This window comes from Podarcis vaucheri, assembly GCF_965113315.1.
Source record: "Podarcis vaucheri genome assembly, chromosome: 12".
Lineage (NCBI taxonomy): Eukaryota > Metazoa > Chordata > Lepidosauria > Squamata > Lacertidae > Podarcis > Podarcis vaucheri.
In genome coordinates this window covers 60743144-60769112 of record NC_138750.1, presented here as the reverse complement: position 1 = coordinate 60769112, position 25969 = coordinate 60743144, and the positions used below count along the sequence as shown (strand labels likewise).

General features: G+C 48.3%; 2 protein-coding genes across 4 annotated transcripts in view; one reads left to right on the top strand and one right to left on the bottom strand.

The window, feature by feature from the left end:
- KLHL18 (kelch like family member 18) overlaps positions 1 to 2111 on the bottom strand; it is a 44167-nt gene extending 42056 nt beyond the window's left edge. For both annotated transcript variants that reach the window (XM_082192425.1, XM_082192426.1), the window contains exon 1: positions 1751 to 2111. In XM_082192425.1, the coding sequence (XP_082048551.1) occupies positions 1751 to 1891 (141 nt within the window). In that variant the 5' untranslated portion in view covers positions 1892 to 2111. The remainder of the gene's footprint in view (positions 1 to 1750) is intronic.
- A 159-nt stretch (positions 2112 to 2270) lies between these two features.
- Positions 2271 to 25969, top strand: part of KIF9 (kinesin family member 9) — a 41456-nt gene continuing 17757 nt past the window's right edge. Inside the window, exons 1-14 of one of the 2 annotated variants that reach the window (XM_082192270.1) lie at positions 2271 to 2437; positions 6243 to 6349; positions 6565 to 6730; positions 8228 to 8334; positions 10381 to 10593; positions 11753 to 11836; positions 12631 to 12723; positions 14043 to 14190; positions 14487 to 14551; positions 16001 to 16078; positions 17348 to 17416; positions 21498 to 21602; positions 22649 to 22704; positions 25121 to 25211. In XM_082192270.1, the coding sequence (XP_082048396.1) occupies positions 6254 to 6349; positions 6565 to 6730; positions 8228 to 8334; positions 10381 to 10593; positions 11753 to 11836; positions 12631 to 12723; positions 14043 to 14190; positions 14487 to 14551; positions 16001 to 16078; positions 17348 to 17416; positions 21498 to 21602; positions 22649 to 22704; positions 25121 to 25211 (1371 nt within the window). In that variant the 5' untranslated portion in view covers positions 2271 to 2437; positions 6243 to 6253. The remainder of the gene's footprint in view (positions 2438 to 6242; positions 6350 to 6564; positions 6731 to 8227; positions 8335 to 10380; positions 10594 to 11752; positions 11837 to 12630; positions 12724 to 14042; positions 14191 to 14486; positions 14552 to 16000; positions 16079 to 17347; positions 17417 to 21497; positions 21603 to 22648; positions 22705 to 25120; positions 25212 to 25969) is intronic. The other variant, XM_082192271.1, reaches the window with a different exon arrangement.

Genomic DNA, 25969 nt, shown 5'->3' with positions numbered 1-25969 from the left:
TTGGCAGGAGCAGGGACCGAGCAACGGGAGCTCACCCCGTCATTGCGGGGATTCGAACCGCCGACCTTCTGATCGGCAAGTCCTAGGCTCTGTGGTTTAACCCACAGCGCCACCCGCGTCCCCTTTGAAGGCTACCCCCAACCTATAGCCATGGGAGCTGGGGCTGATGGGAGCTGGAATCCAACAGCACAAGGATGGCAAACTGTTGGGGAAAACTGACCTGGAGATTCAAGGGCAAGGCGACCCCTCCTGCTACTGCCTACCCCCCACCCCACCCCAAATCACATCCACCAGCTTTCCTATATGGTTTTTCTTCTTCAACAGGCCCTCCTTCCATAAAATCCCGATTTCCAGCTGCTTACAGGGAAGTGACAGTCTTCCCTTGGCTGCCATAGCAAAAGCGACCTTTTATGGGGGGGTGGGGATCCATAAAATAAGCCGAATAAACGCTACCGGAGAGAGCGCAGCGAACACAACACATTGCTTGCTGTTGGCCCTGACACTGTTCAACGCCGCTTCCAATGGCGTATATTTGTCGTTTCCCACCCCCCAAAAAGCCACTTTTTTGAGTGCTGCTTGAACAGACAATAAGCGCATATTGCTGCTTGTTTTATGTGTGTATCATCACCGCCTACAATATCAGTCTCAGGTCGGCTCACAGCGAGGTTTCTTGCAGCTGTGTTGCTGGGGGGCCGGGCTAGATGACTCCTGGGGGACCCCCCCCTTACAACCCTGTGACTCAAGATTACCTTCCATAAAGGCGCAACACGTGTGCTGGAAAACCAGTTCGGTCTGCCTCATTTATTAATACTCTCCTCGTTGAGGGGGGGCAAAATGCTGACCAGACCCCCCCCCACTGCTTCCCCTCCCTATCAGGGGCAGACCCCGCATCTTTCCCCCTCCCTTCCCCCTCAGGGACCCCCGCCACACCTCACCCCCCAGGGACAGCCCCCCATCTCTCTCTCTTCCCCCTCAGGGCCAGCCCCCACAATTGCCCCCTCCCCTTCAGGGAAAAGACCCCCTCCTCTCCCTCAGGGAAAAGACCCGCATCTCTCCCCCTCCATTCTCCCTCAGGGACCCCCGCCACACCTCACCCCGCCCCGGGAAAGCCCCCCATCTCTCTCCCCTCCCCCTCAGGGACAGCCCCCACATCTCCCTCCTCCCCTTCATGGAAAAGACCCCCCCCCACAAATCTCCCTCAGAGAAAAGACCCCCATCTCTCCCCCTCCCTTCCCCTCATGGACCCCCATCACACCTCACCCCCCCCAGGGAAAGCCCCCAATCCCTCTCTCCTCCCCCAAGGGCCAGCCCCCACATCTCCCTCCTCCCCTTCATGGAAAAGCCCCCCCCCCAATCTCCCTCAGGGAAAAGACCCCCATCTCTCCCCCTCCCTTCCCCTCATGGACCCCCATCACACCTCACCCCCCCCCCAGGGAAAGCCCCCAATCCCTCTCTCCTCCCCCAAGGGCCAGCCCCCACATCTCCCTCCTCCCCTTCATTGAAAAGACCCCCCACCCCACAAATCTCCCTCAGGGAAAAGACTCCCATCTCTCCCCCTCCCCTCTCAGGGACCCCCATCACACCTCACCCCCCCCAGGGAAAGCCCCCAATCCCTCTCTCCTCCCCCAAGGGCCAGCCCCCACATCTCCCTCCTCCCCTTCATGGAAAAGACCCCCCCCACACACACAAATCTCCCTCAGAGAAAAGACCCCCCCCCATTTTCTCCCCTCCCCCCCGCCTGAGGCGCTACCTTGAGGGTGACGTCGCAGAGCTTCCCCTGCCTCCGGATCTCGCCCATCACCCCGTAGCCCCGGCTGGGCAGGTCCCCCACCGAGAAGTGCACCAGGTCCTCCGGGTCCAGCTCCGGGTCCGGCCCGGCCGCTTCCAGCATCTTGCCTGCCTTCCTGCCTTCCTGCCAAGCCCCGGGTCCGGCCGGGACCGGCGCCCGCCGCGCGCGCAGAGGCGGAGGAGGGAGGGAGGGAGGGAGGGAGAGAGGCAGGGGCAGCCAGCCCTCCTTCTCCTCGCTTTCGCTTCGGGCGCCGCCTGGCCCCGCCCGGCCACCGTAACCCGGACGAGGCCGGCCCCTTTCTTCGCCTCAGCCCGACGAGGGAGGGAGGGGGGGGGACACAGAGAAAGAGACAGAGAGAGAGAGAAAGACGCGCCGGAAGCTTCTAGCCCCGCCTACCCGCCCCTTGGGCGCGAGAGCGTCCCCTTCCGGCCAAGGCCGGCGCTCGAAGCCGGAAGCGGCGGTCGCCATGGCGACGGCGGATACGGGAAGCGGCGGTCGCCATGGCGACGGCGGGCTTCCCTCTCGCCGCTCGTCCTGCCCGCGCGCTCCCGCCGGCGCTCTTTTAATGCCTCAGGCGCTCGCTCGCGCGCTCCCGTTCGCTCTCGCCCTCGCCGGCGGCGGGAGCAGGAGAAGCCTCCCCGGGGGAGGGTCAGTGCCTCCGCGTGTGCCTTTCTTTCTTTCTTTCTTTCTTTCTTTCTTTCTTTCTTTCTTTCTCTATCTGCCCTTCTTGAGGGAGCCCCCCAAGGGGCATAGGGGGGCTCTCTCCCTCTGGGGCAACAGCTGCAGCTTTCCCCTGGGCCCTCCAACAGCTGCTCAGAGATGCGGGTGGGACTGGGTTAAAATACAGTTACAGATAGGTAGCCGTGTTGGTCTGCCATAGTGAAAATAAAAAAATTCCTTCCAGTAGCACCTTAAAGACCAACTAAGTTAGTTCTTGGTATGAGCTTTCGTGTGCATGCACACTTCTTCAGATACACTGAAACAGAAGTTGCCAGACCCTTCTATATAGTGAGAAGGTGGGGAGGGGTATTACTCAGAAGGGTGGTGGGAATGGGAGATTGGCAGATAGCTGAGATGAGCCTGTTGACGACTCTTAACGACTGTAATAGGTCTTACAGGAAAAGGCAAGGGGTGAGAAGGTGAAAAATGGCTTAGTCATGTATAATGAGATAAGAATCCAATGTCTCTGTTCAGACCAGGTCTCTCCATGGTTTTAAGTTTGGTAATGAGTTGCAATTCAGCAGCTTCTCTTTCCAGTCTATTTCTGAAATTCCTTTGTAGTAAAACAGCTACTTTGAGATCTTGTATAGAATGTCCTGGGAGATTGAAGTGTTCTCCTACTGGGTTAAAATAGTTGTTGTTGGGCTGGCATTGGGGATGACAAGGAGATCACATGGATGCTTCAGAGTAGAAAGAGATAGAAAAGGCCATGTGATGATCCCATAAAAAATACCCGTCTGGAAGCACTCAGTGTTGCCTAAAGCGCAACAACTTTTGGGCGATTTTTTTTTTTAAAAAAAGCTCAACAACTTTGCCCAAAAAACTTTTGCATCCTGATTTTCACCTTTTGAAATATGGCAACCCTCCTCTACAATGTTTTTTGAATGCCGCTTGGGTTTTCCCTGAACATGTTGATCTCTTTCCTCAGCAGCCCTCCATAAGCGTCTTCCGCCACCCAGCAGCACCTGGGTTTTATAGTCGGAGGGAGTGCTGCTGTGCTTGTCCACAGAAGTTCAGTTTACATTCACGACTAATTCTTATTTACATTCATGACTAATTCTTACTTACTTACTTCTTTACTAACCTGTGCTGCACATTCCTTCCTTTGCAATATTTAGATAAAAGTAAACTCCACAGAGGGGACGCGGGTGGCGCTGTGGTCTAAACCACAGAGCCTAGGACTTGCCGATCAGAAGGTTGGCGGTTCGAATCCCCGCGACCGGGTGAGCTCCCGTTGCTCCGTCCCTGCTCCTGCCAACCTAGCAGTTCAAAAGCACCTCAAAGTGCAAGTAGATAAATAGGTACCGCTCCGGCGGGAAGGTAAACGCCGTTTCCGTGTGCTGGTCTGGTTTGCCAGAAGCGGCTTCGTCATGCTGGCCACATGACCCGGAAGCTGCACGCCGGCTCCCTCGGCCAATAAAGCGAGATGAGTGCTGCAACTCCAGAGTTGTCTGCGACTGGACCTAACGGTCAGGGGTCCCTTTACCTTTTTAAACTCCACAGTTCACTTAGAGAATTGCAGTCTTGTATATCGCCTTTCTGGCGGTGCATGCAAGGCTTAAGAATAACAATATTGCTGTCAGTGATAATGAATTATAAGGAGGAGAAAATTGGAAAAGGTGGGGAGGGGGGCTAAGCCAGTTCCACACTCTTCCCTTCAGGTGGACTTTGGGGCGGGGGAGTGGAGCTTGATGGCAAAGATGCCACCCCATAGACATAGCCCCTCTGTTGACCAGCATCATCTGCTCCCTGGCAGTTGATGGCAGAGCGTCCGGAGGGTGGGGGGAAATGATGTGGCAGCAATAGAAGAGATGGACATATGTTGGCAACAGGAGCGGGAAACCTGATTTTTAAAAACCGTATTAAATTAAAGCAATTGGGTTTGATTTGTATCAATTTGGAAAACTAATAAAAATAATTTGTAAAATAAAATAGAGCTTAGGATGGGTGGGGGTTGGCAGGCGACGGATAATAATGAACCCAAGTCGCAGAAGCAGCCCTCCCCAGTGAATTGCAGGTTGTCCTGGCCCCTGGCCCTTGAGAGATGGGCGATTCGTGCAGTACAGTGAGGTTCCTGTTGTCTGTTCTTCCTTGAGGAACAAGAGATTGCCGGGGGCTCTTCCAGAATGTTGCTATTTTCAAGTGAGATTCAGTAAAAAAAAACAAAAAACCCCAGAAAATTCAGGTTGCACAATTACAGTTGACAGGGAGGTCTTGCACATTAAATGTGCTTCTCCCAAAGATCAGACTTCTTGCAATAAGGAAAAGTGGTGAGGGAATGCGCTGGAATGTCCTTTGATGTAATGTCATCCTCCCTGCAAACACATTAGAATTAATGCTCATTTAGCAGCCACTTCCAGAAGTTTGCTGTTTGCAGGTAGGATTCAGGTACAGTGATACCTCAGGTTAAGTACTTAATTCGTTCCGGAGGTCCTTTCTTAACCTGAAACTGTTCTTAACCTGAAGCAGCACTTTAGCTAATGGGGCCTCCCACTGCCGCTCCGCTCCGCTGGAGCATGATTTCTGTTCTCATGCTGAAGCAAAGTTCTTAACCCGAGGTACTATTTCTGGGTTAGCGGACTCTGTAATCTGAAGCGTATGTAACCTGAAGCGTATGTAACCTGAGGTACCACTGTACATCCCGGAGAATTCAGGTTGCCAAATTATCGCTGATTGGGATGGCGTCCGGAAGCACCTGCCATCTAATCTCCCCGCAAAGAAATCAGGGTGAATGCTCAGCGAAGAGGCCATCTGGAAGCAATTGTAGTTGGGGAGATACACGCTCACATCTCTATTTCCCTACTTCCAGGTTACTCAGGATTCTTTGTAAGGAAGCAGAAAAGCTAAACCTTTTTGCCTAAGGCAGCGGTGAAGAGCTGTGGTCCTCCAGATGCTGTTGATGAGAGCGTAGCAACATCTGGAAAGCCACCGAATCCTAGTCCCTGTGGTTAGATGGTTTAGCAGCCTTTTAGCATCTCTGGTTTCCAAAAGCCTGTTGCTTCTTAGAATAGCTCCAGAAGTAGTTCCACACAAGGGAATGAAGACTTGCACACACCCCACCAGCTTCATTTTATTCAAAATCAAACCCAGAGTTCTATATTTCTTGGCTCAGTCACTGAGACATACTGGTGGCGGGTGGGAAGCAGGAAGGCCTGTCTCTGATCTGAAGCCTTCACAAAAAGAAGGGTGGGGGAGTTTGATCAACTGTTCCTTCCCGCCACTCCATCTTGCCGGTGGGAGCTGGGCATGGAAACTGAGGGAGCAGTCTTGCTGCTTTCAAGTTGTGGCAGGAGAATGTCTGTAGCTCTGTTCAGAGTGTCTTCCTTGCATGCAAAGCTTAGAAGGCATCAAGTTCCTCACCAGTCTAGGCAACATGGAGGCCTCCAGATGATCTTCTCCTTTCATCCTTAAACCAGCATGACCAGTGGTTAGAGATTATGTGAGTTGTCGTTCACCAACACCTGGCAGGAACTGCTTCTACTAGGGAGGCTCTGGGAAGAGATACACTCCCATACTGCCTCTGACACTGGAATTTCACCTTTTATGTGTCAAATACTGGAGGTATTTAATCTGAGCTTCTCCTGATCCAGAGGTAACAGTAATCAGCCTATCATTTGCACTGGTTTTATCTTTTTTTAAAAACCTTGAGATTCAAGGGCTGATGTGAATTGAACCTTGAAGAAATTCATTTTTCCCCTTTTTTCCTTTCCATTCCTCTGCCCCCCTGCCCCAGTGCACATCACCATGTGCGCCTGTCCAAAGAGAGTTAGCGCATTTGCACGAGTCAAGCCGACAGGTGACTTTCCACAAGACATGATCAAGTTCGGGGAAGACAATAAGGTCAGTGAACACAGCTCAGCAGAAACAAAACCGTTCTGGTCTACCTCTATTCATGTCTTTTACTGGTCTGTTTCTGTTTTAAAGCTTCGAGGATGCTTTGAATTCATTTTTAAGGAAAAGCAGAATATGGTTGGGGGGGGATGACAATTCACGCCGTGTTCTTACGTTCTTCAAGGTTACAAATTTCCACACTCCATTTTCTTTGTACTTCCCAGACAATGGAAATATACATTGAGAGAGACCGCACGAAAGGCGTGGTCAACAACAAGCAGACAGACTGGTCTTTTAAATTAGATGGCGTTCTTCATGATGCCCCGCAGGATGTGGTTTATGATGCAGTAGCCAGAGACTTGGTCGCCCAGGCCCTTAATGGATATAACGGTAAATGTTCTTGTCATTGCCTGTGCAGTCTTCAGTTTCCATCGGGAATGGGAGCAGCGTTGAATGTGTGTTACCTCAGCCGTCCTCCTCTGGCAGCCTTGTCTGAATGTTCCTTGAGGCCCTGTATCCTATTCTGATGGTCCAGTCTGTTAGGCATGCAGTACCAGACGCGGGTGGTGCTGTGGGTTAAACCACAGTGCCTAGGACTTGCCGATCAGAAGGTCGGCGGTTTGAATCCCCGTGACGGGGTGAGCTCCTGTTGTTCGGTCCCAGCTCCTGCCAACCTAGCAGTTTGAAAGCACGTCAAAGTGCAAGTAGATAAATAGGTACCACTCTGGCGGGAAGGTAAACGGCGTTTCCGTGCGCTGCTCTGGTTCGCCAGAAGCGGCTTAGTCATGCTGACTATGTCAAGGTCACGCTGAGCCAGGAGAAATAAATTCCTGTGCTCAGCAAGCCACTCTCTCTCTCTCTTACTTTCGTTTGCACGGTAGTTGTAACGAAGTTCTTTTCACCTCAGGAAAGTTTTCCCTTTACTGTGAATCTTTTGACTCTGCGTGATTCTTTGATTCTTTTTTTTTATTGCAAGACACCACTGTCTCTCACATATTGGGAGAGGCTGTCCTTGTGGTATTGCGGTCCTGAGCCATTGAAGGCTTTATAGGTCAAAACTAGCACTTTTAATTGGGTTTGGGTCTGGATACTAACTGGCAGTCAGTGTAGTCCAGTGTTTCCCAACCTTGGGCCTCCAGCTGTTTTCGAACTACAATTCCCATCATCCCTGACCACTGGTCTTGCTAGCTGAGGATTATGGGAGTTGTAGTCCAAAAACAGATGGAGGCGCCAGGTTGGGAAATGCTGGTAGTCAATCCAGGATCGGTGCAATATTCTCAAACCATCCTGCCATGGTGAGCTAGACGGGCCATTGGCCTGATCCAGAAGACTCTTCTTGTGAGTTCACGGTGTCTCATTTGAACATAGCTGTCAACCGTCCCTTATTTGGCGGGATAGTCCCTTATCCCAGCACCGTGTCCCGCTGCTGTCCCTTATTGATGATGTCCCTTAAATTTCCCGGGTTTCAAAGGAAGCAGCTCCTCTCCCTCCCTCTCTGCTGGCCAGGGAGGAGAGAGGCTCCAACTGTGTTGCTTGGCTGCATTGCTCACCCAATAAGGAGTCTAAGAACGACTGGGGGGTGGAGCTTGCATGCCTTGTGCCGATCAAATCAGCCGTGTTGCCTGGGGACTCGCCTTTGCTCAGCGCTTCCCAGCGGAGAGGTGACGGTGGTTTTCCTTGCTGCATCCCCTTTGCCGGGTTGCTGCGCTGTGGGAACCACCGCTTGAGGCTTCGTTTGGCTGCTGCCTTTGCCTCGGAGGGGCTCAGAAGCTGAACATACCTGTGCTCTGAAAATCCCTTATTTTGGCTGCTGATCCCTTATTTTCAAGGCTGCTATCCCTAATTTTTAAATCTGTAAGTTGACAGCTATGCATTTGAAACTTGCAGGTACTATATTATGCTATGGGCAAACTGGAGCTGGCAAGACTTTCACTATGACGGGAACAACGGGAAACTACAAGCATCGAGGGATCATACCCCGAGCTATCCAACAGGTAACCCTTTCCACGATGCAGTGATGCCGATGAAGGAGGAAGGTAAAACAGTTGTCCATGTGGGTGTTAGGATATTTCCTTTCCACCTTAAAAGGGAGCAGGCTTTGTGAGTCACAGAGTCTGCGCATTTCCTGTTCACAGGATGTTTATGTTTTCTATTGCTTTCGTTTCTCTCTGTGTCGTAGACACTGAAGCAGGCAGTCATGTTTTTCTTTGTTCTGATCAACGCTGAATAAAACTTGTAAATAATGCTCTCCTGCGTGCAACTTCTGCTGTGAACTATCTGCTGATAGAGTGTGCATGAGCTCTGAAATGTGGCAAGATATTTTCTAGAAACTCGTGTCGCTAATTGCTGATACTGTATCTACGGGAGATCGATGGATCGTCCGGCAGCCGGCTTGGGGGCCATGATGGACTTTGTCTCCCTGGCAGTATCCCAACAGTGGGCACATGGGAATTCCTGCCAACCTGTGACGGTTAAGGCTGGTGTCGCTGACAGAACAGAAAGTGGGAGGGGGGGAGCCCTGGGGCAGCCCCTACCTCCTAGACAAGGAGCAGTGAAGGGGCACGGGAGGGCCTGATTCTGCACCTATTTGGCCCCCATCCAGGTGACACTTCAATCCCTGGCATATCCTGTTAAACTTTAAGAGACTTTCTCCATCTGGCTATCTGAGGTCCTTTAATGGGAGCTCTCAAAAAATGACCGAATACGCTGAATTAGACCATTTATCAGAAAGAATAAAAAATAAATCAAAGGAAGTATTTACCACAAAATGGGAAGTCCTTAAAATTTGTTTGAAAAATAGCAATGGCAGTTTGAAGTGTGTAGCAGCATTTGAATAACTTCAGTAATAATAATAATAATAATTTTATTTATTTATTTATTTATTTATTTATTTATTTATTTATACTCCACCCATCTGGCTGGGTTTTTTGCGACTTTATCTGCAAAAATCTTTGCAAAATCATTGCAGGAGATCATGTGGCCCGTACTGGGCTCTGATGTAGCAGGTGGTTCCGCTAAATTGCGAACCACCTGAAAAAGTCTCCTGCTGCTGTTTTCTGCAGATGCAATAGAGGCGGTGAAGAAAGCCTTCTTCGCCGTCGCTACCGCCACTTGGTAGGCTCGACATTGAGCCCTAACCCGTGTCCGGTCAGCTTCAGTAGGAGTTTTAAATCTGATGGAAAACCTAGGATAGAATAAATAACATTAAAGCCAAAATATGCTATAATATGGTAGTGAATAATGGATGAGAAATAGAAGAAGTGAGGAGTAGACGGGAAGTCAGCTATATAGGGAAAAGTCAGGGAAGAGCCAGTGTGGTGTAGTGGTTAAGAGCGGTAGTCACGTAATCTGGGTAACCGGGTTTGCGTCTCCGCTCCTCCACCTGCAGCTGCTGGGTGACCTTGGGCCAGTCACACTTCTCTGAAGTCTCTCAGCCCCACTCACCTCACAGAGTGTTTGTTGTGGGGGAGGAAGGGAAAGGAGAATGTTAGCCGCTTTGAGACTCCTGAAGGGGAGTGAAAGGCGGGATATCAAATCCAAACTCTTCTTCTTCTTCTTATGTTAAATGTATTGTGAGTAATATTTAATGCATTGGTGTTGTTTATTTTTATTTTCTTTTTTAGTTGTTAGGAGGTGATGGATATTTGTGTATCTTCATATTTTCCTTTTGTATGTGGTATATTAAAATTAAATAAAAACTTTTTTAAAAAGGAGCTCTCGGCTAGTTGGGTTGGAAAGAGCCTCTTTTGCAGTTCCTGCTTATTTCTTGCTCAGGATGAGCTTCCCACTTGAATGGGAGAACTTCTGACTGGGCTGTGCTCTTAATTTACCACCCCTGGGTAGTACTCAACGCTTGTCCTGCCCAGAGCAGACCCAAATGAAATTAACAGACACGAGTACGAGTAGGTGTATTAATTTCAGTGGGTCTGCTCTGAGCCGGATTTAGAGGTCTCCAACCCCCTCTCTTCCCATCTTGGAAAAAAGCACAGATAACGTGATTGACAGCAACTTTGCTGAGGTCCGTCCATCCTTCTCTACAGGTATTCAAGTCGATGGAGGAACACGGGAGTCAGTTCATCACCGTTCGAATTTCGTACCTGGAAATCCACAACGAGATCATCTTTGACCTTTTAGCCACGACGCCCAGTGACATTCCACTGTCTATAGGAGAGGGACCCCAAGGCGTCTATGTGAAAGGCTTGACGGTGCACGCAGCCCCCCACGAAGAAATTGCTTTAAATCTCTTGTTCGAGGTAAGAAGAGTCAGTGTGGCCTCGCGCTTTCTCTCCTCCGTGTTACTTCTGAGCTGTGTTATGTTTTTTATAGTCATTGAATTGGCTACTTCCAGGTTGTGCAACCTGAATTTGCCTGTAGGTGATTGAACCCCACCCATATAACACCGGTCCTGAAAGACCTACATTGGCTCCCAGCACGTTTCTGAGCACAATTCAAAGTGTTGGTGCTGACCTTGAAAGCCTGAAATCAGGGGTCAGCAAACTTTTTCAGCAGGGGGCCGGTCCACTGTCTCTCAGACCTTGTGGGGGGCCAGACTATAATTTGGAGGGGGAAATGAACAAATTCCTATGCCCCACAAATAACCCAGAGATGCATTTTAAATAAAAGCACACATTCTACTCATGTAAAAACACGCTGATCGTCCGTGGGCCGGATTTAGAAGGCAATTGAACCGGATCCGGCCCCTGGGCCTTAGTTTGCCTACCCATGCAAATGGCCTTGGCCCTGTATACCTGAAGGAGCATGTTCAGCCCGGACACTGAGGTCCAGCTCCGAGGGCCTTCTGGCAGTTCCCTCCCTGTGAGAAGCAAAGTTACAGGGAACCAGGCAGAGGGCCTTCTTGGTAGTGGCGCCCGCCCTGTGGAACGCCCTCCCCTTTATATGTCAAGGAAATAAAGAACTATCTGACTTTTAGAAGACACCTGAAGGCAGCCCTGTTTAAGGAAGTTTTTAATGTTTGATGTTTTAGCGTGTTTTTAATATTCTGTTGGGAGCTGCCCAGAGTGGCTGGGTAAACCCAGCCAGATAGGCGAGGTATAAATAATTTTTTAAAAATTTTTATTATTAAAACAGAAACTGCCTGGAAGTGCCCAAACTGAAATAGTTGGTTGGGAAGTATTCTACGCCAACCCATCTTTCCCTAAACATTGGACTTTTTTGCAGTAAAGAATGGGATAATATAGGGTAGAATCTCCTATGACCCAGTGTCATCTTGTCTCCCTGCAGACCACTGAGGATGAGTGCTTAGAAGACAGGCAGTCTGAAGGCGCCCTTTCTGTTTATTCCTCGCTGTCAGCTGGCCTGAGAATGTTGCTGTGGCCTATAAATGTAGCAGAGAAACAAACTCCTTTTGTTCTGTCCTTGGTTTATTTCTCTGCTTTTCACTTTCTTCTCCAGGGGGACACCAATAGATCTGTTGGTCAACACGCTCTGAACAGGAACTCCTCCCGGTCTCACTGCATCTTCACAATTTACATCGAGGTCAGGGCTGGCGTCGTTTTCTCTTTTTTTAATAATATTTTTTATTAAGTTTTCCATTTTAACAATCCAATCACATCACATTCATTATTCCAAATTATACCAATACATATCATAAAGTCCAAATATTTTGCCAAATTATAAATTTCTGTTGGGGGTTCCCATGCTTCGAGTTCAGTAGGGTCCGATCATCTCATATTTCTGCTGCTTTTAGTATTCACCAGTCCCATCTTTCAGTCTTCTTGCTGTTATCCTTTTTCTTCTTAATAGCCTCTGAGTTGTTTCCACAGGCGAGTTAAAGTAAGCAATATTATGCTTCTGTGTGAACTTTGTATAGCTCTCCCTTTTTTTAAAAGCTGGTAAGTCTTTTGTTTGCAATAAATCCTCACACGCTGTTATTTATGCCGAATCCTTCCAAAAATCCTCCTTGGGTGGCAGGCGCCATCTTTCTCAGTTCCGATGAAATAGAATCTAGGCGTTTGCTCATTAATTTCCCCAGACAAGTTGCACCATAAATTAGCCTTTTCGGGGAAGATTTGCCAAGTCGATCTTAGAATGCAAACATGATAACAAAGTAATGGCTCGCCTCCCCCTATGGCTATTAATCTCTGCAACGTAGCCTGTCTCATAATGGCGGATCCTGATTAAAAACTGCGTCACTGGAGAGCCTTTTATTTAGGGCTGGCGGCATTTTCATGGGGTGGTCGGGAAAATCCAGAGGTCTGTGGATCCTCTGGTGCAATTCAAGAGTCCTCTTGCGTTCAAGGTGCGCTAATGTCCCTGATCTCCCACCTCAGTGTCATTCCAGAATTCTTTCTGATGCCCGTTACGTGACCTCCAAAATTAACCTGGTGGATCTAGCAGGCTCAGAGAGGCTAGCAAAGACCAAAGTAAGTCCGGTGGGAGAGCTTGTTTTTGCCTGTAGCCGGTGAGTTAGCTAACTTCGTTTTAAGTGGTCAAGAAGCTAGCTTTCCTTTTACACTAACGGAAAAAGAAATCCCCATGACAATGTGTGCATTAAGTGTCTGTCTCTGTGTGATTGTGTCGAGGGGATGCTCATTTTGTTGTCACTTTGCGGCTGGTACCGAACTGGGAGGGGTAGCTAATGCCGCAGAAGACAGAATCAGAATTCAAAATGACCTTAACAGATTGGAGAACTGGGCCCAAACTAACAGAATGAATTTCAATAGGGAGAAATGTAAGGTTCTGCACTTAGGCAGGAAGAACCAGACGCACAAATATAAGACGGGGGACTCCTGGCCTACTAGCAGTACATGTGAAAAGAATCTTGGGATCTTGGTGGACCACAAGCTTAACATGAGTCAACAGTGTGATGCAGCAGCAAAAAAGGCGAATGTTATTCTAGGCTGCATCAACAGAAGCATAGTATCTAGATCAAGAGAAGTACAGTGGTGCCTCGCAAGACAAAAAGAATCCGTTCTGTGATTCTCTTCGTCTAGTGGTTTTTTCGTCTTGCGAAGCAAGCCCATTGACGGATTAGCGGATTAGCGCTATTAGCGGCTTATCTGCTGATCAGATCAGCTGATAAGCGGCTTAGCGGCTTAGAAAAAGGGGGGGAAGGAAAAAAAACCAGCAGGAACTTGCAAGACATTGTCGTCTTGCGAAGCAAGCCCATAGGAGATTTGTTTTGCGAAGCACCTCCAAAACGGAAAACTCTTTCGTCTAGCGAGTTTTCCGTCTTGCGAGGCATTCGTCTTGCGGGGCACCACTGTAATGGTACCACTCTATTCCACCTTGGTCAGAGCACACATGGAATACTGTGTCCAATTCTGGGGAATCTCAATTTAAGAAGGATGTTGACAAGCTGGAAGGTGTGCAGAGGAGGGCAACCAAGATAATCTGTCTGGAAATCAAGTCTGGAAATCAAGCCTGATGAGGAAGGGTTGAAGGAGCTGGGTATGTTTAGCCTGGAGAAGAGGAGACTGAGAGGAGATACGGCAATCGTCTTCAAATATCTCAAGGAAATGTGCTTTTAATGTGTGGGTTGTACACAGCCTAACTTACTCTTGCATTTTAATTCTGTTTTAAATTTGTTGTTGTTGCTTAGTAATCATGTGGTTGTGTGTCCACTCTGTTTTAACTGTGTTAGCCACCTTGGGTAGTTTATACAGAAAGGCCAGATCAAATAATTCAAATGAAACGTAAACCGCACTTTCTAAGGTGTCCTCTTGTTTCCCCTTTTTAACAGTCGGAGGGGTATGGACTGAAGGAAGCAACTTACATCAACAGGTCTCTGTCGTACCTGGAACAAGTTATTATTGCGTTGGCTGACCGTAACCGGGAACACGTTCCTTTCCGCCAGAGCAAGCTCACTTACACCCTGAAGGATTCATTGGGTAAGGACTTGGGTTGGTGGTACTGGCTGGAGTGTTGGGTTTGGGCGAACCCGGGTTCAAGTCCCTGCTCATGTCAAATCTGGCCTTGACAGGGCTGTTATGACACTTCGCCGACACTCTGAGCTTAATTTAACATCACCTGATCTCTAAAATGTAGTTGCTTCTGTTCCCCCTTTCTGTTAAACAGCTCCTAAAGTGGCCAGGAAAAAAATTAAGTGCCATTAAAATTTATAATTTATTTGCAAGGTTCCCATTAAAAAGAAAATAATCTCTCTCTCTCTTTGTGTCTCTCCTAGGCGGGAATTGCAACACGGTCCTCGTAGCCAACATCTGCAGTGAAGCCATCCACATTGTGGAGACGGTAAGCCTCCTGGCGGGGACTCAAGGGACTGAGGCATGGATAGAAGTGAAGTGACCATTCCAGGTGTTTAGGCACATGCACCCAAATGCAAAACTGGGATTGTTTGAAGGCAGGGAGAGCCAATGTAGCAGCCTCCATATGGACTACAGCTCCCTATCATCCCTGGCCTTTGGTTGTGCTTGTTGGATTTGATGGCAGCTGGAGTCTGGAAATTGCTGGAGAGCATCACGGGCAGGGTATAAATAAAATATTCTTCTTCTTATTATTGGGTACCCCTGGTTTAAGGTGTGCTCTACATAGGCAGCAGAGCGAGAGTGGACTGTTCCACTTCAGACTGCAGGTGGGATATCTGTGCAACGCCACTTCTAGCCTAACTGCACTGGGTGCCACGTTGGGGCATGTGCAGAGTGCCTATTAGGGTATACACTCTGCAACCTGAATTCTCCTGTATGTGATTGAACCCCACCCATACAACACCGGTCCTGAAAGACCTACATTGGCTCCCAGTATGTTTCTGGGCACAATTCAAAGTATTGGTGCTGACCTTGAAAGCCCTAAACGGCCTTGGCCCAGTAGACCTGAAGGAGGGTCTCCACCCCCATCGTTTAGCCCGGACACTGAGGTCCAGCACTGAGGGCCTTCTGGCGGTTCCCTCATTGCGAGAAATGAGGTTACAGGGAGCCAGGCAGAGGGCCTTCTCAGTGGTGGCGCCTGCCCTGTGGAACACCCTCCCATCTATTTTTCCTCTATTATAATACATGCTATGCAAATTACATAATACACGATACCGTTACGTATACAGAAATTGATGTATTGATTTCGGGTTGACCTTTTCTCAAAAGATTTGTAAATGGCAGTTCATTCCTTTTTTTTAAGGCTTAAAAAGTTTGCTGACCCCTGTAGATTTTGCTGACTCATTCTCACATTCTTAGGTAGCTGCAGGTGCAGGACAAAACACACTCAAATTAAACAGATATTTTTTCTAAAAAAGATGTTTCGACATACTCTCATTTTGACTCAAGAAAATCACCTTTTTGTAGTTCATATCGGGGGAAATAAAGACAGTAAATGGACAAAAGTACAATGATTCACAAAATGTTTAGGAATATCCGTACCCCTGCATCCCCCCAGAAAAAAAGCACTGAGCACACCTAACTTAACCCCTTTTCTGTCCTTTTTTCTCTGCATAAACTCTTATACATTAACATGTCAGTCCATTTCCAAGCCCCTTAAAAAGCAAGGGTGGGAAACTGGATCAGCCTCCTTAGCCCGCTGTGACAGGTGGGCAAGGATTCCGCCCCATCCCCTGGCACTGGAACCTTGTGGTGAAAGGCAGATAAGAAATCAAAATAATTATAGTTACATCTATTACTTGGCATTCAGATAGGCTCTTGGGCATGGTTTTCTTGACTCCAGAACAATTGCTAAGTGACATTCATTTCTCTTAAGCTGTCCACGCTGCGTTTTGCTACCAGAATGAAATGGGTGACCACTGAGCCAATTGTGAACGAAAAAATCAACCCAGAGGTAGGTGCCGCCCTTTGTGGGCAATTCCACTGGCTGGCTGGCTGGCTGGGAAGAGAGGTTTGGTCAGTGGATGAGTGGTTAGTAGGACGCGGGTGGCGCTGTGGTCTAAACCACTGAGCCTCTTGGGCTTGCTGATCAGAAGGTCGGCGGTTCGAATCCCTGCAACGGGGTGAGCTCCCATTGCTCGGTCCCAGCTCCTGCCCACCTAGCAGTTCGAAAGCATGCCAGTGCAAGTAGATGAATAGGTACCACTGCGGCGGGAAGGTAAACGGCGTTTCCGTGCGCTCTGGTTTCCGTCACGGTGTCCCGTTGCGCCAGAAGTGGTTCAGTCCCGCTGGCCACATGACCCGGAAAGCTGTCTGTGGAGAAACGCTGGTTCCCTCGGCCTGAAAGCGAGATGAGCGCCACAACCCCAGAGTCACCTTTGACTGGACTTAACCGTCCAGGGGTCCTTTACCTTTACCTTACCATAATAATAATAATACAGTGATACCTCTGGTTGCAAATGGGATCCATTCCAGAGGCCCATTCGCTACCTGAAAAGAGCTCAGCCCGAATTGCTGTATCTGCGCAGGTGCGCGGTGCAATTTGGTGTTTGTGTTCATGCACAAAGCGCGATTTAGCACTTCTGTGCATGCGCAAGCGGCGAAACCTGGAAGTAACCCCTTCCGAGTTGCTGCGGGACGCAATCTGAAAAGACATAATCTGAAGCGTCCGTAACATGAGGTATGACTGTAGTAATAATAATAGTAATAATAGTAATAATAATAATAATAATTATTATTATTATTCCCCAGCCACTCTGGGCGGCTTCCAACAGGAGATTAAAAATACATTAAAACATCAATCATTAAAAAACTTTCCTAAACAGTAGGAAGTGAATGGGGTCACTAACTGTTTGGGCTGTGAGACCCTACCTGCACATGGCCCGTGGGTGAGGGTCTCGCACGGGGATTCGAACCTCCGACCTTCGATCAGCAAGCCCTAGTCTCTGTGGTTTAACCCACAGCGCCACCTGCGTCCCTTCAATAGTTGTAAGTCACCCTGATTATTGCAAATGCACTGGAAGGCTGTTTCTTAATTTCTGCAATAAAAATAGAAGAAATAGAAGAAATATAGCGATATAAATCTCTTCTTGCTGGCTGAGGTAGAGTAGGGGTGATGACGGCAACCAGGAAGGACTGGAAACTGAAACGCAGCTCTGGATCTTTCTACTTCTCTCTCTCTTTCCCGCTTCACTCTCACCTTTCATTCTCTCCCTTTGCTTAGCGAATGGTGAAAATTCTGGAAAAAGAAGTCCTTTACCTGAAGGAGGAGCTGGCCATGCACAACAGCTTGGTGAGAATCAGCCTCTGGGGACGCAGTTAGGCTTTGAAAATGACGGCCTCTCAAGGATTCTTTAGCTGTGATTCCTGGATTTCCGGGGGTTGGACTAGATGATCGCTGGTACTCCCTTCCAGCTCTATGATGGTAGCATCACCCAACCCAGATTGGGCCACCTACCGCTAAAGGGATGGTGAGGAAACTTTAATACACAACGTGGGGTGGGCAGCTGGACCATGCTTCACTCCCTTCTCCCCATAAACTGCTCTTAGCCACTTTTCTCCTGGCCCTGGGGAGTGGGGGAGAATTTGATTCACATTTAAAGGCAAATCTGCCAAATCCAAAACAATATACGAAGCAAAGCAGAGCTGTCCTTTGTCTACCAGTTCCACCTGGTACGCAGGCTGAGACCCTCCCTGCCCGCAGACTGTCTCGCCAGAGGTGTGCATGCTCTAGTTATCTCCCGCTTGGACTACTGCAATGCGCTCTACGTGGGTCTACCTTTGAAGGTGACCCAGAAACTACAACTAATCCAGAATGCGGCAGCTAGACTGGTGACTGGGAGCGGCCGCCGAGACCACATAACACTGGTCCTGGGAGATCTGCATTGGCTCCCAGTACGTTTCCGAGCACAATTCAAAGTGTTGGTGTTGACATTTAAAGCCCTAAACAGCCTCGGTCCAGTATACCTGAAGGAGCGTCTCCACCCCCATTGTTCTACCTGGACATTGAGGTCCAGTGCCGAGGGCCTTCTGGCGGTTCCCTCATTGCAAGAAGCCAAGTTACAGGGAACCAGGCAGAGGGCCTTCTCAGTGGTGGTGCCCGCCCTGTGGAACGCCCTCCCACCATATGTCAAAGAGATAAACAACTACCTGACATTTAGAAGACATCTGAAGGCAGCCCTGTTTAGCTAAGCTGTTAATGTTTAATAGGTTATTGTATTTTAATGTGTGACATTTTAATGTATTTTTAATCTTTGTTGGAAGCCACCCAGAGTAGCTGGGGAAACCCAGCCAGATGGGCGGAGTACAAAGAATAAATTATTATTATTATTGAAATTCAGATTTCTCCGAATTTTGCACTGCAGTTGTCCAGCCATAGAAACAAGCAACACGCACACATCATAATGGCCTGCCTTTTGCAACAAGGCTGGTTGGTATAGTGCAATGACTAAGAGACTGAGCTATGGCTCAGGAAGACCCAGGTCCAGATCTTGTGTTTGCCGTAACTTCAGTGGGTTGGTCATTCTCTTGGGTTCTGCCCTGCCTCATTTGCCGCAGCCTGGTGATATCACTCAGCTATTTAAGGAAGATGTTGTATATCAGGTCAGACCAATTCAATTTCTGGTCCTACCTGGAGATGACAGGGATTGAACCTGCGACCTTCTGTGTGCAAACAGTTGCTCCAGCTTTTATCGTACATTGCTGTTGTAAATTCTGCAGCAAGCTAATGTCTTTGAGATGCTTTGCATGCTCTAAAGTGCCATAAATGCTAATAGTTATTCCAGCTGTCTTCTCCATGGTGTGCAGATGGTTCCACCTTTAGGCAAGCAGTTGAAGGTTGTACAGTTCTCTTTTGGGGAGTGGGGAAAGATGGCTGTGGTCCTCACCGCCTAATGACATTCTGGGCACCACAATTTAAGGAGGAGGTTGAGATGCTAGAACAGGTGCAGAGACGGCCAACCGAAATGATTAAGGGTCTGGAAACCAAGCCTTAGGATGAATGGGTGAGGGAGCTGGGTATGTTTAGCCTGGAAAAGAGCAGGCTGAGAGGAGATAGAATCATAGAATAGAATCATAGAATCATAGAGTTAGAATAGACCACAAGGGCCATTGAGTCCAACCCCCTGCCAAGCAGGAAACACCATCAGAGCACTCCTGACATATGGTTGTCAAGCCTCTGCTTAAAGACCTTCAAAGAAGGAGACTCCACCACACTCCTTGGCAGCAAATTCCACTGTCGAACAGCTCTTACTGTCAGGAAGTTCTTCCTAATGTTTAGGTGGAATCTTCTTTCTTGTAGTTTGGATCCATTGCTCCGTGTCCGCTTCTCTGGAGCAGCAGAAAACAACCTTTCTCCCTCCTCTATGTGACATCCTTTTATATATTTGAACATGGCTATCATATCACCCCTTAACCTCCTCTTCTCCAGGCTAAACATGCCCAGCTCCCTTAGCCGTTCCTCATAAGGCATCGTTTCCAGGCCTTGGACCATTTTGGTTGCCCTCCTCTGGACACGTTCAGTGTCCTTCTTGAACTGTGGTGCCCAGAACTGGACACAGTACTCCAGGTGAGGTCTGACCAGCAGAATACAGTGGCACTATTACTTCCCTTGAACTAGATGCTATACTCCTATTGATGCAGCCCAGAATTGCATTGGCTTTTTTAGCTGCCGCGTCACCCTGTTGGCTCATGTCAAGTTTGTGGTCAACCAAGACTCCTAGATCCTTTTCACATGTACTGCTCTCAAGCCAGGTGTCACCCATCTTGTATTTGTGCCTCTCAATTTTTTTTGCCCAAGTGCAATACTTTACATTTCTCCCTGTTAAAATTCATCTTTTTTGTTTTTGCCCAGTTCTCTAATCTGTCAAGGTCGTTTTGAAGTGTGATCCTGTCCTCTGGGGTGTTAGCCACCCCTCCCAGTTTGGTGTCATCTGCAAATTTGATCAGGATGCCCTTGAGTCCATCATCCAAGTCGTTGATAAAGATGTTGAATAAGACCGGGCCCAAGACAGAACCCTGTGGCACCCCACTAGTCACTCTTCTCCAGGATGAAGAGGAACCATTGATGAGCACCCTTTGGGTTCGGTCAGTCAGCCATATAATAATAGCCATCTATTATAGCCATCTTCAAATATCTCAAGGGCTGTGCCATGGAAGATGGAGCAAACTTGTTTCCTCCTGCTCTGGAGGGTAGGACTCGAAGCAATGAATTTAAGTTTGAAGATGAGATTCCAACAAAGCATCAGAAAGGACTTTCTGGCAGTGAGAGCGGTTAGACCAGGGTTAGGCAACCTAAGGCCCATGGCCACAAGCAGCCCACGAAAGTCATTTCACCAGCCCACGAGCCGGCCGCTCTTCGAGTCCCCGCGCGCTGCGCTAAATCAGCGCAGCGCATGATGGACTATGCAGAATTGGATAAATTAACAGGAAGGATTCGAAACCTGCGGGACCAGAGATTCTTAGAAGACTGGAGTAAATATACGAACTATTTGAAAAGCAATTGTAATGAACAGATTACGCTAGTAGTAGGACTGCAAGAAGTTCTGTAAGGAGGACTATCTCAAATATTGCAAGACTATGAGGAGAATTATTAGTTAATGATAATTAAGAATAATAGAAAAATTAAGAAATGCAGAATAAGGGAGAAAGAACGGAAAATCATCAGGAAGTCTAAAATATTGTATAAGATGAGAAGAAATGTTATATGATTGTTGGAAAGGATATGTTAAAAAGACTAATACAAATGTATATATATAAAAAATCAGCGCAGTGCGGGGACTCGCTTCCGCGGTGCCAGAAATCGCGTCTGCGCATGCTCAGACACTGAAAATCGCGTCTGTGCAGACGCTAGAAATGCAGCCGAGCACGCAATCTGGGCCACAGGAGGGATGTCTGCTGAGTAAACCGGCCCAGGCGAGGTAAACCTTGCTGGCCCCTGTGTTAGACAGTGGAACCAACTCCCTCGGGAGGTTGTGGACTCTCCTTCCTTGGAGATTTTAAAGCAGAGGTTGGAAGCCATCTGTCATGGATGCTTTAGCTGAGATCCCTGCATTGGGTTGGACTACAGCAGCAGTTCTCAACCTGTGGGTCCCCAGATGATGTTGGACTACAACTCCCATCATCCCTGAGCTCTGGTCTTGCTAGCTAGGGCTGATGGGAGTTGTAGTTCAACAACATCTGGGGACCTACAGGTTGAGAGCGGCTGGACTAGAGGATTTTAGATGGGGCCCTTCCAACTCTACGATTCTATGAAGCATTGGACGGAAAGTGATTTTGGCATGGCCAGGAGAACTTCTAGCATTATGGAGAACAGGGATGGGCCTGCCTCTCTCCCGTCACCTAACTGCTGACCTTCTGTTCTCTTACGTTTGCAGCTCAACCGCCCTCCAGTGTCTTACGAGCCCCTGAATGAAATCCAGGTGGCAGAGATCAGCTCCCAAGTCCGCCGTTACCTCGATGGAACCATAGATGAGTTAGATGTAGGTACAGTCATACCTAATGTTACGTTTGCTTCAGGTTGCACGTTTTCAGGTTGCGTCCCGCGGCAACCCAGAAGTACCGGAAAGGGTTATTTCCGGGTTTTGCCGCTCGCGCATGCGCAGATGTGCAAAATGATGTCACGCGCACATGCAGAAGCAGCGAATCGCGACCCTCGCATGCGCAGACGTGGGTTGCATTCTGCTCATGTTGTTGACACAGCGATTCTTCAAACAGCTCTTTATTCAGATGCCAGAACAGAACTGAACTGAAGGGCTCAGTCAGCCTGCTTATATAGAGCTCCAGTACCTTGTTACTGTAAGAACTTTCTAAAACTATCCAATCACTGAACGTCACTTTCGATCCTTCATTTGCATAACTATCTACAGTATCCCCCTGCTGGCCCAGGGTGAGAACTTCAGTACATAACACATGTTGTGAACGGATCCCGTCCCCTCCGGAACGGATCCCGTTCGCAACCAGAGGTACCACTGTAGTTGTCATCTTGCAGATCCAGGGGGTGTCTTCAGAGATGGGTTGGGCAAATCATAGTTTCTTGCTCATTCGGAAGCAGTGGGGCCCAAGGCAGGGCCATACGGATTAAGGGGAGATAAACACAGTCCGGCTGCGGGATCAGGTCAAAGGCCCCTCATCTAACTTCCTATTCTCATAGCAGCCAACCAGGTCCCTCAGCAGGAAGCTAATTTGACCCTCTCATTCATGGGTAGGCAAACTAAGGCTTGGGGGCCGGATCCGGCCCAATCACCTTCTAAATCTGGCCCACGGACGGTCTGGGAATCAGCGTGTTTTTACATGAGTAGAATGTGTTCTTTTATTTAAAATGCATCTCTGGGTTATTTGTGGGGCATAGGAATTCGTTCATTTCCCCCTCCAAAATATAGTCCGGCCCCCCACAAGGTCTGAGGGACAGTGGACCGGCTCCCTGCTGAAAAAGTTTGCTGACCCCCGCTCTCATTTTACCATGAAACATTTGAAAACGTTGGCCAGGGCTGCCTGCCTCATTATGTCATTCCCTCTGCTTTGCCAGATTTTGAGCATCAGACAAATCCACGAAATATTCAACCAGTTCAAAACGATCTTGAGGTAAGTGCTTTGGCTTGCCTGTGCTTACACTCCGCTGACGCCTGCACTTAGAAACCCTTCGCTGGTGTTCGTAATTCCCACTCACGATGCCGTTGTCAGGGCTGGAGTCGGACGCAGGCCAGCAAGAAAGAAAGCAAATCTTCAATGCCAGTGAAGTTAACGCTTTATTCAGCCTCGTGGTCTCAGCAACCCTTCCCAGCAGGTCTTGCCTTCATGGAGCAGTTGCCAGAACCCCTCCTCTACCACCCTTAAGATGACTTCTCTTCTGGACATTTCCCAAGCAGTCACAAACTGTGTCTGCACACCTCTGATGTCTGTTCCGCCCTCCTCATCCTGCTGTTCCTTAGAGATCAGCGGGGAGGGGAGCTTATCGCAGCAGGAGGGGAAGACTCCCTGGATTTTTCTGCACTCTCTTGACCCCCTCCTCTGCTTCAGCCTCAGAGTCTGCACTGCTCCCTGTCACAGGCTCTTCCTGCTCACTAAAGCCTATTGTCCCTTCAGCTTCCGACACCTCCTTCCACCAATCTTCTCCCTCTGACCTCTCCTTGGTGTCCCACCACCAACCCCCTGGCTCTTGAGTCTCCCTCCTCTAGGTTTTTGCTTGGAAGTTCCCCGGCTGGTGCCTCGCATTGCTTCTCTTCACCCAGCCGTTTTCCCGCAGAACATCACATCTGCTTGGTATTTGTTAGGGAAGCCTTTCCCAACCATGGTTTTGCAGTACAACTCCCACCATCCCTGACTATTGGACATGCTTGCTGGGTCTGATGGGAGTTGTAGTTCAAAAAGTCTGGAGGCCACCAAGTTGGGGAAGGCTGTGTTAGGGTATACAGTGGTACCTCAGGTTAAGAACTTAATTCATTCTGGAGGTCCGTTCTTAACCTGAAACTGTTCTTAACCCGAAGTACCACTTTAGCTAATGGGGCCTCCCACTGCCGCACGATATCTGTTCTCATCCTGAAGCAAAGTTCTTAACCCGAGGTACTATTTCTGGGTTAGTGGAGTTTGTAACCTGAAGCGTGTGTAACCCGAGGTATCACTGTATTTCATGGACGCACAGACACAACCTCCGTTCATTCTCTAGAACTAGGGTGGTGAACCTTAGGCCATATCTTCTCCCCAGGTTGTACCTGTCCTGGCGCTGTCAGGCAAGGCATGTCCAGAGGAAGGAATTAACTCTTTATCATCAAAAGTACACTTGCTGTCAGGAGTTCAGCCTACACTCGAGTAGGACCCTGGCAGAGACACAGATAACTGGCATGTTATCTCCCTCCTGGTCGATCATTCGGGAGCTTCAAAAGCTTTCTTCAGCCCGAACATCACAGCGACCAATGCCAACTGACACCGGCACACTTAGGGATCCACAGAGTCTTCACAGCATTGCGTGGCAGACCTCAGCAACTCAGCATTTTGGCTAATCGACTTTATTTACATATAAACACACACAGAGCACTGTAACATGGCTCCCTCTCTCTCTAGCATCAGACAGCAAAGAGAAAAAGAACAAAGGACAAGAGTCCCACTTCACGGAACACAGTAACACAAACATCCTGTCTCCATCACTTCCCACTCTGTGGAGTCAAAATATATACCATCATGTGAAAGACAACAACCCCACGACTGCAATCATAGATCAGGAATTCTAACACTTGCAAGTTAGGGAAGGGCATGTCCACCAGTCCTATGTCTCAGCTCCTTCTAGGTGTGCACCCAATGAGGCAGTTGCCGCAACAGAGAGACCCTGACCTTGACTTATGCATCTCCCCCACCACCAAGGTGTGCTCAGGCAGGCAAAGACTACACTTGCGTGCCACCCGCTTTTTTTCCTCCCGCTTCAATCCTCTCCTGGTCCTGGGAGATGGTGGAACAGGGGTAGCAGGTGCAGGAGGCAGCTGCGACAGCTCAGCCCAACGGTATGGGTGCATGTTTCTGTCTCTCCCCCCTCCCCAAATGTATTCATTTTATAACACAACTGAACAAGACAAACAGAAAAACAAACAATACAAACAAATTATTGTCTTATCCTTATTTTTTCTAAACATTGTTAGGTGAGCTTCCCCAAGTCCCCCCTATCTGATTTACATATACAGTATCATAATTTTTAACCATTTTTTAAACCACACTTACTTTTACCATAAAAATCTTCACATTTTATTCACTTACAAATAATACTCTTTTAAAATACACTATCTTCTGCTTCTGACCCTACAGCCTATATCCACTTCCAAAGCTATTCTAAGATTTAAATATTAACATATTTTTTCAAAGATTCTTTAAACTTCTTCCAATCTTCTTCCACCATCTCTTCTCTCTGGTCTCGGAGTCTCCCGGTTAGTTCGGCAAGTTCCATATAGTCCATCCTCTTCATCTGCCCTTCTTCGATAGCTGGTTAATCTCGTTGCATGTTTCTCTTTTTTAGCCAGCAAGAGCAGGAAGTGGAAGCCAGGCTGCGGAATAAATACACATTGATAGACAAAAACGACTACGCAACCCTGTCTGCAGTTCAAAAGGTTGGTGTTTGTGCACTAGCACACGTGTGTGAGAGAGAGAAGGAGGGAGGGAGAGAGAGGGAAACCGAGATCACTGGGCTGGAACCCGGAGCCAGGTTCAGCAATTGCGTTTTAATTCTCCTATATTTGGTTCCACTTCAAGGCCCACCCCGGAAAACCTATGAGAGGCATTGCAGCCCGGCAATATTTCAAATCAAATCAAATTTTATTAAACGGTCACAGACCGGATTAACTCGTACAGCTAGTCAGCGAAGCATAACACCGGAAAAAACAAAGGACAATTTCAATACAGATTAGGCCATAACAGGAATTTAAAATTAGACAACATACATAAAATTAAGTATTTGCCTTCGCCTGCATATTGACATTGGAAAGCTCTTGTTTCCTGCGCCTAATAGCGGCTACACAAAATTTGGCCACATTGGTCGTAATTTCAGGAACCTTATCTTCTATCAAGGCTCTCAGACGTTGGAGTTCTGGTTCATTTTTACACTTTGGTAGAACTGGGGCAGTAAAGGTCAGGCGTCGATCCTTGTAGTAACTACAGTGCAGCAACACATGCAGACTTGTTTCCGGCAATATTTTGCAGGCCACGCATTTCAGATGGCTCTGTTTGTCCACATCAGAAAAACACGGTTCTCAGTGTTTCCGTGTCCCGGCCAATTTCCACTCCTAACCTGCCTCCCAAATTTAAACCCATGCAATCCAATTCGACTGAATAATCCTGGTATCCTAAAAACAGAGGCAGCAAGGGTTCT